Genomic DNA, 14138 nt, shown 5'->3' with positions numbered 1-14138 from the left:
TCTAATGAAGCTCAGCACAAGCTTGAAGGACAGCCCTCATTTTCCACTTAGGGACCCTGCAGTCCTTTGCACTCAATACCGACTTCAATAATCTTAGAGCCTGAACTGGTCTGAGACCTATGTCCAAGCCCACAACCCCCCCACACCAAGCTTTGTTATCGCATATCGAGTCAGAAAGTGTGGTGCTGCAGGTCAGGCAGTATCCGAGGAGCAGGGGAATCGGGCATCAGCCCTTCATCAGGAATGTTGGTGGGAGGGCACGCAGAGAGTTAAGTGGGGAGGGGTGAAGCTGAGGGGAAGTTAGCTGGGAAAGTGATAGGCAGATGAAGGTGGGTGGGTGATGGTGATAGATCAGAGTGGAGGGTGGAGTGGATAGGTGGAAAGGAAGATGAACAAGAAACACAGTTCAAGAGGGAAGTGCTGAATTGGAGAGTTAGATCTGGGATGAGATGTGGGGAAGGGAAATGAGGAAACCGGGGAAATTAACATTGTTGCCATGTAGTTGTAGGGTCCCCGGGCAGAAGATGAGATGTTCTTCCTCTGGGCGTCAGGTGAGTGGAGTAGGTGGTGGGAGGAGGCCCAGGACTTGCATGTCCTTGGTGGAGTTGGAGGGGAGTTGAAGTGGTCAGCCACAAGGCAGTGGAGTTGTTTGCTGCATGTGTTCCAGAGATGTTCCCTAAAACGTTCTGCGAGTTGGCATCCTGTCTCTCAACCTAGAGGAGACCACATAGTTATCCTATTTTCTGCCATTACACACTACCTCTTGTTAGCCACTAACAGTCTCCATTAACAGCTATTCACTCTCCTAACCAGATTGTTATCCATTTATTTGTCTGTCCAATGGTTCTTATCTCTCTTTGGGCTCTATCCCTACCTATCATTTACTCATTAACCCCTCCCCCCACCTTATCTTCTGCATACAAACTGCCATTTTCCCAGCTATCATCCCTCCGGACCCGAAATGTTTCCTCTGATTTCTCTACATAGAAACTGCCAGACCTGCTGAGCTTTTCCAGCAACTTCTGTTTTTATTTTGGATTTAGGGCATTCACAGTTCTTCAGCTCTGATTCAGATTTCTGAATTTTCTGCAGACTTTCAATGTCACAGCACTGTGATGGACAAATCATCCTTAAGCCATTAAACCATTTGTTAATAAAGTATACAGGATCCATCGTAAAAACATTAAATACATTAACCATCAGGCGTTTTAAAATGACAAAACCTGAAAACACTAAAGAAATTATATTCAGACATTCTAAAGCATTTAAAGGGATCAGTTACCTGAAATTTAAAAGGATTATGGAAAATAATAGAGAGTGTGCAGACAGTCTCAGTGGTTTCAATTCACAGAAGTAAAATGAATTACACTGCAGTGTCTTTCAAAGAAATAAATGAAATATTGAATTTGGATAATTCGATATTTTTAAAATATATCCAGAGTGATTTATCAAGTAACTTTTTTTCAAAAAAAGGCTTCTAAGGGAAAGAATGAATGTAGCATGCTGTTACTGAAATCAAACATGTCTGTTTGATTTCAGTTTTTAAAATATTATCAGAATATTTCATTAGACTTTAAATTTTTCCAGGGCTTAGGAATGAGATAGGTTGGTAATTAGTTGAATCACAAAACTGGATAAAAGAAGATGATTATAGGTGGAGATTGGTGACAGGAAAAGCTCAGTGGCAAAAAAAATTGGAATTAAGTAACAATGTCAATTGAGGTTAATACACATTCTAATGAAAGTGAAGTTTAAATGAGAAAACTAAACTGATAACTTTCTCCTTGACATGTTTGTGTCCTTTTCTTTCCTTTGAAGAGAAATTAATTTGACAATTGTGCTAGTGAATGCCTCGGGACTATATATGGAGAGGTAATTTAAAACCCTCACAGATCTTTTGATACGAGAGTCAAGAATATGTGACATTGTATTGGGATGTCTGTGTAAGTGTGCAAGACTGTGCCAAAACCAGGCTCAGGCGCAAAGGCTGGGAAATATTGAAGATTGTCTTTCAATCGTCTGCACCCACTTTTCAAAAGCTTCATATGAAATGGCGAATGAGGCCAGGAAACTAAGTGAACATGTTTATCAATAAAACATTGACACTTACTCGTTAGGAAACTGACTTTAAAACAACTGGGATAGTGCTAAACATATTGTTACCTATTTAACTGACCAACATTGCGAAAAAGAAGGAAACATTTAAATTTGAACAACCAAGAGCTTTGGAATTGGAACACTATGTGGACGGAGACAGAGGAAGGAGAGCTGGTGAATTTTAAGTACAGTACATATCTGATGTTATTTTACAGTTACTGAGTAAAGGGATCTGCAGATAGTGAACTGGAGATTAATGAACCAAATTAAGGAGCATAAATCTGACTCTATATTATTCAGAGGCAAAGCACAGTACAGTGTAATGAAGATTGGAACAAATTACAGAAATCGATAAACTGAAAAAAAATACAAGTATAGAGCCAAAAACAGCTATTGCTGGAAACAATCAACAGGTCTGGCAGCATCTGTGGAGGGACATCAGAGTCAACGTTTCGGGTCCTGTGACCCTTCTTCAGGACTGATGGTAGCTAGGAAAAAAATGTTTTTATGCTGTCATTGGGGTCAGGGCAAGGGGAAGGAGTAAACAATAGGTGGAGACAGAGCCTAGCTAAAGAGAAAAATAACTGGACAGACAAAGGAGTTGATGAAAGACTGCCTTAGAAAATGTATTGCTGCTAATGGGGACTATTGGTAGCTGACAATAGGTTGTGTGTGAGTAGCAGCCCATGAGATGCCAAGACTTGTTCTGAGGGGCTGGGGAAAGCATTGGGATAGGTGGTCAAGTCCAAAAATTGTTGAAATCAGTATTAAATCCAGAAGACTGTAGAGTTCCTAAGTGGAAAATGAAGTGCCATTCTTCCAGCTTGCACTGAGCTTAGCTGGAACACAGCAGCAAGCCTGAGACAGAGATGTTGGCATGGGAACAGGGTGGTGTGTTAATGTGGTAGGCAACCAGAAGCTCAAGGTTTGTGAAGAAAATATAGGTGTTCTGCAAAGTGGAGGCCACATTGCAAGCAGTGAATACATTGGACTAGATTATGTGATGTGCAGGTAAAACATTGCTTCACCTGGAAGGTGTGTCTGTGGCCTTGGATACTGAAGAGGGAGGAAGTAAACCAGCAAGAGTTACATCTTCCACGGTTGCAGGGGAAGGTGCCATGAGACTCTGGGGAGGTTGTTGGGAGTGAAGGGGGTGTAGACCAGGGTGTCCCAGAGGAGATGATCCTTACGAAAAGAAAGTGCTCACCTTCCATCCTACCAACCTTCACATAAACTACATCATCCAAAGACATTTCCATCACCTCCAAACGGACCCCACCACCAAGGATATATTTCCCTCCCCACCCATTTCTGCTTTCTGCAAAGACCATTCGCTCTGTTACTACCTGGTCAGGTACATGTCCTCCAACAAACCGCCCTCCTATCCTGGCACCTTCCCCTGCCACCGCAGGAATTTCAAAACCTGTGCCCACACCTCCTCCCTCACCTTCATCCAAGGCCCTAAAGGAGCCTTCCACATCCATCAAAGTTTTACCTGCACATCCACCAATATCATTTATTGTATCCATTGCTCCTGATGCGGTCTCCTCTACATTGCGGAGACTGGACACCTCCTAGCAGAGCGCTTTAGGGAACATCTTCGGGACACCTGCACCAATCAACAACACCGCCCTGTGGCCCAACATTTCAACTCCCCTTCCCACTCTGCCGAGGACATGCAGATCCTGACATGCAGATCCTGGTCCTCCTCCACTGCCGCTTCCACACCACCCGACGCCTGGAGGAAGAACGCCTAATCGTCCGCCTTGGAACACTTCAACCCCACGGCATCAATGTGGATTTCATCAGTTTCCTCATTTCTCCTTCCCCCACCTCACCCCAGCTCCAATCTTACAGCTCAACACCACCCTCATGAACTGTCCTACCTGCCTATCTTCCTTTCCACCTATCCACTCCACCCTCCTCTCTGACCTATCATCTTCATCCCCACCCCCATTCACCCATTGTACTCTTTGCTACCTTCACCCACCCTCCTCTCTGACCTATCACCTCCATCCCACCCCCATTCGCCTAGTGTACTCTATGCCACTTTCTCCCCACCCCACCCCACTTTCATTTATCTCTCCACTCTGCAGGTGCTCTGCCTGTATTCCTGATGAAGGGCTTTTGCCCGAAACGTCGATTTTCTGCTCTTTGGATGCTGCCTGACCTGCTGTGCTTTTCCAGTACCACTCTAATTTAGACTCTGGTTTCCAGCATCTGCAGTCCTTGTTTTTACCCTTGTGAAAGGCTGACAGGGAAGGGGATATGTGCATGGTGGTGGCATCCCACTTGATGTGGATGCCGGTGGGATGGTAGGTGAGGATAAGGGGGACCCTATTACTGTGGTGGGAGGGAAGATAAGGGTGAGGGTCAACGTGTAGGAGATGGATCAGACTCAGCTAAGGGCTCTGTCAACCACAGTGGCTGAGAATCCTGGTTGAGGAAGGATGTGGATATTTCAGAGGCCTCCTTGTCAAAACTGGCATCAACAGAGCAGTTGCAATGGTGATGGAGGAACTGGGAGAATGGAATAGAGACTTTACAAGAAGCAGGCTGTGAAGATGTATTGTCAAGTTAACTAGGAGTCAGTGCGTTTGTATTGGTTAATAGTGGTTAGCCTATCCCCAGAAATGGTAACAGAGGTGTCGAGGAAGGGAAGGGAGGAGTAAGAGATAGGCCAGGTGAAGGTGAGAGTGGAGTGGAAATTGGAAGTGAAATAAATAAATGTTTCCATTTCCAAAAGAGAGAAGGAAGCAGCATCTATGACGTCAAAGATATGCTGGACAGAGCGTTGTGGGTGGGGCTCAGAGTAGGACTATACATGTATAAATCATTTGACGAGAACATCTCACTCAAAGATCAAAGGAAGAATGACAAAGAACAATTATAAAAGAAAATTAAAACAACTCATAGAAATTATCATACCATATAACCTTCTGCATTACCTTCGTCAGGAAGACAAACTGCACAGTAGAATCAAACCAGGGAAAAACAAACTGTTAGTGACAAGAAAGTGACATCTGATTTGATGGGAACTTCACCAGCTAAGCTAAGACTGAGACATGAGGCTCCCCAAAAGCAGAGTGGTGGAAGCAGCTTGGGAACAAAGACCTGGCAGTAGATTCTCGACAGATAAATGAGAACATGGAACGGCTCAGGGGAATTGTGAAAGAGCTCACAATCAGAGGAGAGGAGACCAGGAGGATCAGGCTGGTTTGGGACGGAGAGCAATGGGAATGAGTAATTGCTAAAGTGATTAACCATCTGTTTGATCGAGAATGGGAGGATATTAGGAAGTTTAGGCACGGATGCTAGTGACATGCATATGGACTATGGATGATAGTTCAGATGAAGCACAATCTTAAGCAGCTGCAAATGGTGAAGGTACTTGTTTGGATCAACAGTACACAGCTAGCTGAGCTGATTAGAAATAAAGGGGACACTGGGTGATTGTACCCTAAAAGACCTAACAAGGGCCATCTTGTAGTTCCCAGCTGCAAGGTAAATGAAATCACCGGAACAGGGATGGTTCTGATGATTCCAGAGGTAACTGCAGAAATGAGGTCCTACCTTCACTACCAGATGGAAATGTAGGCATTCTAAGGAGACACCTCACTACAATACCACCTCACCAATATTTATGTGACATGGAAAAATGACATCTTATGTGGGATCTCCCTCAAAGGATGGAAACAAAAGGGGCAGGATCACCAGATGCCCAGTACAGAGGAAGCAAGGAATAACAGCAGGATAAAGTGGCAAACAGGTCGGTTAATAGGTCTAAGGTTGGCCATTCCTGAAAGGGTGGAATTGCTGTGGCAATTTATAGCAGAAGTGGCAACAAAATGGCTGAATTGCAGAATATAGCAATAAAATAGCTGAAGGAAGAATTGTGCTTAAGAAGCAAGATTATTATCAACTACCCTTGACAAAAAGATGACTTCAGATGCAGTAAGTAGTTGTTTTTGTTGTCGTTGCAGAAGTACAGTGATATAATATACAAACTAAACCCTGTGAAGGCCAATAGACCAGTTATGGCAAGAAGTGAAATAAAATCTGTGAGGAATAATTTTAAATAAAGTGACTAGTGCCATTCTGAAAGTTTGTAACAACAACTTTACATCCCTCCCAGACAGTAAACATTTCCCTCATAGCTGATACTTACCTTCCCTTTGTAAGTGTTAGGGATACCCATTTTTCTCAGTTAACATAAAATGGCTGCCCATGATCTTGACATAAAAATGGCTGAGAAGATTGTTAGCTGAGACAGTAATTTACACAGTCACAATTGTGACCATTGTATTCATGCCAACCAGATTAATGTCTACTCGAAATCGCATAATAAGGTCTTATTACGAAGATATAAAAAACATAGCCACTATTTACACCAAGAGGGCTCTGATAAGGTAAGCACTGATGAAAGCCCTCGTCACAATCTAATTTCAATTGGTCTTCAATATAGAATAGAAGGTAAAAAGTTTGACTCACATTAGTTAAGACCTTTGAGGTGATTGTAGTTGCATATTTGTATACACATGTATATGCATAATGTGTTCACCATCAAAAGATTTCTGTAGATGGTCAGCTTTAGACACTGAGATTGTTGTGATCATGAACATATCATGAGATCAAGGGAAAACATAGGGTTATCCATAAAGTTCCCATCATTAACCATGTAGTCAAATGATTAACTTGATTGGATATGTATGTAATCAATTACAAGTGTGACTAGTCAAAGGCAGGCTGAAAATATTTGTGTAAAAGTTTATGTCTTTCCTTTGTTCAGTGAAGAAGCAGCACAAGTCCCCAGAGGTTTCTCCCCACCGGTCTAACATCAATAAACTCTTTGCAAGTGGTCACCGGGTGTCAAATGATTTGTTTTGTCATTCCCCTACAACATTTTGATGTATATGGAGGCATGGACCACTGGTGAGTGAGACTGTGGGAGTACACCATATTTGTACTGGTCTATATCCCTGGCTTGATTGGATCCAATGAAAGATTCAGATATAGGATTGTGACAGGACACCACTCAGTTTGAAAGGGTGAAGTATACCAGGATAACAAGTGCTGTGGCTCGTGAATGATGATGATTACCTAGAGTGTCATCCTGATGTAGAACCCTCTGGGATGGTCAAGTTAACTGGGCACATAGCTAAGAGACCTTCGAGTATGGTTGTTTTGTAGTAGGACTGAAATGAAAAGGTCAAATCATGGCCGCGATTTGATGTAATCCTTACGCTAGCAGATAGTCACAGTCACTTGGAGCTCTGGCGGGCGAACAGCCAGTGAGTGGCATTCCATGACCCACTGAGCAGGAGCAGTGTGGAAGAGTGTCTGAGTTTTGCTGCCTGCAGAATGAGCCATGCTGATGTGTTTTCTCTGTTATAATGTGCACCCAGTTTTAGGAACACAGTGGCAGTGTTCCAAGTCACGCCTCAAGGATGGGATAAGGGGCCTCACAGATCCAGCCACTTGCGAGTCCACTACTCTTATAATCAATAATGGCCACCGCAGTAAGGCTGGGGTCTAGAGGGATCCCAAACACAATTCTGGGCAGACAAACATAAGAAATTAATTGACTGAGTGGTTAAAGTTAATTGGAACCCCATCAACCCACCTGGTTTGCAAAGAGGCTGGTTAAAAGAAGTGAAACATAGAAGCTGAAGCCTTAATATTACTTCTTCAAGCTCATGTAGAGTTAACAAAACACCTGAAACAATTGATAGAGAAGTAAAAAATGTCTCAAGTATATAGCTGAGCCTGTATTTGTAACTTAAGGTAGTCATCTTGACAATGTGAAATAAAAAAATTCTGGGATTTACCTATTAAAGAACGGAAACCAGCAAATCTGTTCTAAAAGATTAAAGATTTTAACAATCTAGGTTTGTTCACTGTATCATTTCAGCTGCATGAGACTGTGAGCTTTTGCTATAAATTCTTATGGTCTTGCTTCACAACCAGCTGATGAAGAAACAGCGCTTCAACAGATGGCGTTTCCAAATAAACCTGTTGGACAATAACCTGCTGTTGTGTGATTTTTAACTTTGTCTACTCCAGTCCAACACTGGCTCCTCCAAATCATAGATATTAAACTGTTTACTGCAGCTGTGTGGTGAGATTTCTTTACTAATTGCTGGTAAGAGTTTCTTTCATTCGTGCAATTTCATGCAAGTGCTGTTTTGTCAGTTAATTTCTTAAAGGGATAATGGCCCAGTTAAAAGGTAATTAGCAGGTACTTAATCTACTCAGGTCCAGGAGATGGTTGGTAATGGCTGATTAATACTATAATGTTTTGTGGAGACTTGATGGGGATGGTATTGTTCTGTATGCCGATAAGGTGTAGAAATGCACTAAGGGGTTTGAAAGAATTATTTTTTTGAATTTGGATGCAACAGAAAAACAGTTTTATGAATGAATGGATGAAACCTTGTTATTGTAAATAATAGGTTAGTAAAGGGTTATGAATGAATGAATGATCGGAACCTGGTATTAATGAATAAAGCAAGCTGATGAGTGAGTTAATACCAATTCTGTGAGATATGTTTTTTTCTTATGCACACACATCACAATGAGTCAAATTTTCTAACTATGTTAAACCGAATTACAGTAATTTATTGCAATCATCTGTAAAGGGTAGAAGAAATGGAACAGAAATTGAGTGACACTGAAGTGAACAGAATGCATGCAACTTTATTGTAAATTCATATAATCAACATTTTAATTTTTGATACTTTTGAGCGAAATAAGCATTTGAAAGAGATTTTAAAATGGTGATTCAAATAATCTATCTTACAAATTGTTGACTAATTATTTCAAAATGGATTCACTACAATTTCTCAGAAAATAAATGAAACATTTTCAACATCAACCATACTAATATAGGTCTACATAAATCAAAGTGATTGTCATAATTGACTTCAATTTTTTTTAGAACAAGTGATATATGTTTGAAAGCTGAAGAATATAAATCAGGTGCTTATGAAGAAAAATGATCAATCTTCAGTGTTCATGAGGATCTGTCTCGAAGAAACTATTCACAGTCTACCTACGATAAATGGATCTTACTGTCAGAGGAATGGTCAGTGGGGACTTGGGTAATGAGTGGGCTGAAGCTGCAGCTTGTATTGTACATCATTGTTAACCTAATGACAGGGCAAATAGTCTTTTCAACCTGTTCAGTGATGAGATTACACGCCTCTGAAGTTCTGAAGAAGGGTCACTGAACTCAACATGTTAACTCTATTTTCTCTCAGTTTCAACAACAATCTGCAAGTGTTTGATTAAGATTTTCAGCATCCACAGTTCCTTGTTTTTTCTTTCTTCTTGTTGGGAATTAGAGACCCTAACACTGTGCCACAAGGTTTGATGATAGCATATTTATCTCACTTTAAACCTTAACTTCTCTCTTCCAATAAATACCATCTTCAGATTGTTAATGGGCATGAAGGAGAATTCTTGTTAGCCAAGAGCTATCACAGGGCATCAACCAACGTTTGACAAAGCAGTACTATGAATCTGGTTTGATAACATGTCAAAGGAGAACAGACAGAATAATCATAAATAGGAACAGGTTAGTAACACTATGAAGCTAAAGAATTCAAATGAATGCCTTTATCTCTTTAATGTTAAACAGCAGCTGGCGATATAAAATTCACCAGATTCAGTTTCTCCCACAGTATTCAATCACTAACAATGAGTGATTGAAGTACAATTTCACCATGAATATAGAAGTCAGATTAGAGCAGATACAATGACTAACTATTTTTGTCCTTATTATTAATATTAGATATTCAATCTCACAGAAGAGTCTGTAAATGATCATAACTAGATATCCTGACCCAATATCATGATTATCATTAACTATAACAGATTCACGAAAAACATTCTGTTCTAGAAACCGGTCATGTCAGTGCATTGTGGTCAGTATTTACAGCCCAGGATATATAACAGCTCTTATACAGGATGGCTATAAAGTCATACATGAAAATTTATTGTCCTATTAACATCTCCATAGAATTGCATTCTCGAGACCAGAAAGTCAACCATCATATTGTAACCAGATGTTTATACCGTTTTGCAGGGCCTAGAGTTTGGTCCAGGTGAAAACTATCAGGCACAAATTTAACAGGAAATTTTAGATGGTTCATTCCTTTGTTACAGAAACAGATGGAGTAACTAAGACAGAGAATACGCCAAAAACTTGAAAGAGTACTATTGAGCACTCAGGAAGCAATACAAGTTTTCATGGTGACAATATTTGCATAATGAAAAGTTTGTAGGGACTTAGATTCAGCTGCAGAACAGGCTTTTAAAAAGGAGATTCTGGCATAGTGAACCAGTCACTTCCAATGTCTGCTCAATGTACTGAGATAATCTCAAAGGTTAATACAATGCTAAAATATATAACTAGAGAAACAGAAAATTAAGAGATTACACTGTGACTTAACAATGCACTGATAAATTGGGGATTGTATTCAGTTCAGGTCTGTGTACGATAATTACTAACACTCTGGAGCAAGTGCAAAGAGGTGTGATGTTAGTAATCCCAATGTTGATACAATGACAATAAGAATCAGGCCTATATGTACACACCTTGGCACATCTATGACGTATGCTGCAGCATACTGGAATACAGCTGTGAGGGATAGAGACAGATTGAATTCTGCGGCCGAGAGAGAGCACAGTTGTAGGAAAGTCTTGGTAATATTACCAATTTTAAAGATAGGACATTTTAATGTTGAGAAGGTTTTACAAATTATTTGAAATAATTTCTTCACTGACAATGTGAATCTTTTGGAGCCATTCCCCATGCAGTGTAAAGGAATAAATCGGGAACATTGAATATTTTGCTAGGAAGAATTAGGAGTGAGTTAATGTTAAGACAATTGGTTTCCACAGGGATTCTGAAGTATTAAGGTGATTGAAAATGGTGTGATAGTTACTGTATTAAAAGGATGTCCTTCAAATTGCCAATTAAAAGTGTGAAAGAAATGAGCATCAAATGTGACATTATTGTATTAATGAGACCTGTTAGAATTGACTGAGAGCATTTTCACTCAACCTGTTTATTTGAGTTCAAGAAAGCTGATAAATGTCTTGCTTAGCATTTTATTGTGGATTATTCTTTTACGATTCCCTCAACAGAACAAATGATGGGCTGCAGATAATATAAAACAGAATGCATAGTGCTGAGAGAATGAATTAAACAATTAATGTTTGCTGTGTGTTTCATATCTGTGAGTGTATTTCAGTGAGAAATGATGCTTGTGAAAATGTAATCTTCAATTGCACTGTTAACATATCAGCTCTTTGGTTGAATAATCCCAGCATTATCTTGGTATAATCTTGGGCAGGGGAGTTAGAGACTGAACTAGATCCTGAGATCAGACATCTGCAACAAGGATAGCTTTGTTCTATACATCAATCAGGAGGAGAATGGAGAGCAGCTTGTCTGTTGTAAATTAGGCTTCTGATTGCCTAATTCTGGTGACTGTGGAAATCCTGGAGCAGATCCTTCTACCAATGTACACGTAAAGATTGTTATATATGTCTAGAAGCAAAGGAAACACACTAATGCAACATACAGCCTGAAAAATAACTGAAAGGTGACATTATACCATTCTCAGTCACTAACCAAACTCGATCACCAATACTTAGCGAAATAATGGTGCTTCCTGATACAATACTTATCCTAGTTCTTTGTTCCAACAGATCTGTTCTATATTCTGTTACATTAGTTTTTTGAAGAGCAATTACTGCATTTCGACTCATTTCACAGTGAAATAAAAATAGATAAGCACCAGGTATCTGACAAGTGAAGATTCCAGTTTTACAGTTGAAAACTCCTTGATTATTGAAGATCTCCCTCACTCATGGAATTGATGTGCTCTTTGTCAGATTGGCTGTTTGTGGTTCGACAGAAAAGGCGGGATTTTCAGTTTTAACTTCATGTTCCATTGATCCACTGTGGTGTGGAGCTTTATAACTTTCATGGAAAACTGAAAGAATTGTAACAGTAGATCACCATGTTTGTTTGGATAGCATAAAATTCAACATTGATTTAACATTGCAACATTGATTCTCTGGAACCAGTATCAACGTTTACAGAACTAGAAGACCAATGAGAGATAATTTGTCAGGTGATCTGTTAGGTTGATAGTGAAAGTTATACATCTGCTGTGTCTATATTCAGAAGTTACATGGCACCAGCCTATATTGCACTGGACCTGACAAACTGCACTCCGAAAGCTTGTGTGATTTCAAATAAACCGGTTGGACTATAACCTGGTGTTGTGTGACTTCTGAATATAGTCCAACCCGTTCCAACGCTGGCATGTCCACATTGTGTCTATATTTAACATTGTTCACTCAATACCGTCCAATGGTACTCCCTATTCTGAGGCTCTGGATTTCAGCACTTACCTATACAGCCAGGTGGTTTTTGGTTCCACTTTCCATTACTCAAACAGGTTATCGTGTCTCCTCCCACCAGCTTAAATCCAGACTCACAACTATACTTGACTGAAGACTCACACATTGAGAAAAAGCCATGATAAACAACAGGAACTGGGCCACAGGGGGTCACTGTAGAGGGAGCAAACATATTAGATTAGATTCCCTACAGTGTGGAAACAGGTCCTTCAGCCCAACAAGTCCATACTGACCCTCCAAAGAGTAACCCACCCAGACCCATTTTCCTACATTTACTCCTGACTAATGCACTTAACATTATGGGCAGTTTAGCATGGCCAGTTCACCTGACCTGCACATCTTTTGTAATATGGGAGGAAACCGGAGCATCAGGAGGAACCCACGCAGACACGGGGAGAATGTGCAAACTCCACACAGACAGTCGCCAGAGACCAGAGTCGAACCTGGGTCCCTGATGCTGTGAGATAGCAGTGCTAAACACTGAGCCACCGTGCTGCCAATTAGGAGAAAGAAAGCCTAGAACTGCTGAGAATATTTGAAGCACTGTATACATCACAATACCCTTTTTAGACCAGAATCAGAGAATTAATACAATGCTGAAGATGGGCTCAAAGTGCTGAATATCCTATTCTCTTTGATTACACTGGCAGATTTAGTCAGCATTATGCACAAAAAAAACTGACTGATAATGGCAGCTCTCTGAAGACTGAGCCCAGTCCTTTTATTTCATACCTTGCACATGCTCCCTCCACGCACTCAGGTCGACCTGAGGGATGTTGCTGCAGTTTACAAATCCTATTGGAAATGAATGGAATTTAAAGGCTTTCTGAGGAAGGAACTGAATGTCTGTGTTATCACAGATTATTCTGGACAAAGAGGCGGCTTTAAGAGCCTGACGCTGGTGGGCAGGAAACGTTTCATCATTTTCCCACCAGAATCTGAAAAACAAAGAGAGATCTTTCATTGTCAAATCTCTGAAAGATTCAGATCAGAGCTAATTTATTGATTACAAACAGTATCCTGGCATTCCTGACTATAGGAACTGTAGGTAAAGCTGGGAGGGTTACGGATGTTCAATGAGCCCATGTAAGATTATGATGAGAGAGAGGGATTTGGATTTTCTGAATTGAAGGCACAGATTCAGTTTCTCAGTCTGGAGTATTAACAAGGGTACTTTGTTGTTATATTATGAGAGAATTGTTTTCCAAATGTATATCGTCAATTTCCCTGCTGCCTTGCAGTCAGTAATTTATTTAGTCTAGCAACCACATGGTAAGCAGCAAGTATTTTAGAGGCTAAATGTGATTTCTAACCTATGGGAACTAAAAACCATAACATTCTGAACACTGTTGTAATCTAATCTTACAAGACATTACTCTCACTCCTGTCATTATATATCTCCTGTTCTTAACTTAATCAGGTCCTATTAATGCCTAAAACTCTCTTGCATTTCTTGCTTTACTGCCCAGCACAACTAGATGGAGAGTGAATGATGCGTATTCCACTCTCCAAAGTGCTTCAGTGTCTGATCTGAATTTTATGAACTTGATTTTCACACATTACAGGGTTCACTTCTGAATGAAAGGACGCCTGAATTTCTCTTG

General features: G+C 40.4%; 1 protein-coding gene across 1 annotated transcript in view; it reads right to left on the bottom strand.

Annotated features, from left to right (window-relative positions):
* Positions 1–8890: 8890 nt before the first annotated feature.
* Positions 8891–14138, bottom strand: part of LOC132830591 (eosinophil peroxidase-like) — a 29776-nt gene continuing 24528 nt past the window's right edge. The window contains exons 13-15 of the mRNA XM_060848433.1: positions 13267–13472; positions 12526–12687; positions 8891–12101 (exon numbers count right to left, since the gene is read on the bottom strand). Coding sequence (XP_060704416.1) covers positions 11974–12101; positions 12526–12687; positions 13267–13472 — 496 coding nt within the window. The 3' untranslated portion in view covers positions 8891–11973. The remainder of the gene's footprint in view (positions 12102–12525; positions 12688–13266; positions 13473–14138) is intronic.

This window comes from Hemiscyllium ocellatum, chromosome 31 (genome assembly GCF_020745735.1).
Source record: "Hemiscyllium ocellatum isolate sHemOce1 chromosome 31, sHemOce1.pat.X.cur, whole genome shotgun sequence".
NCBI lineage: Eukaryota > Metazoa > Chordata > Chondrichthyes > Orectolobiformes > Hemiscylliidae > Hemiscyllium > Hemiscyllium ocellatum.
Note: the sequence above shows the minus strand (reverse complement) of the source record. Positions and strands in the feature narration are given on the sequence as shown.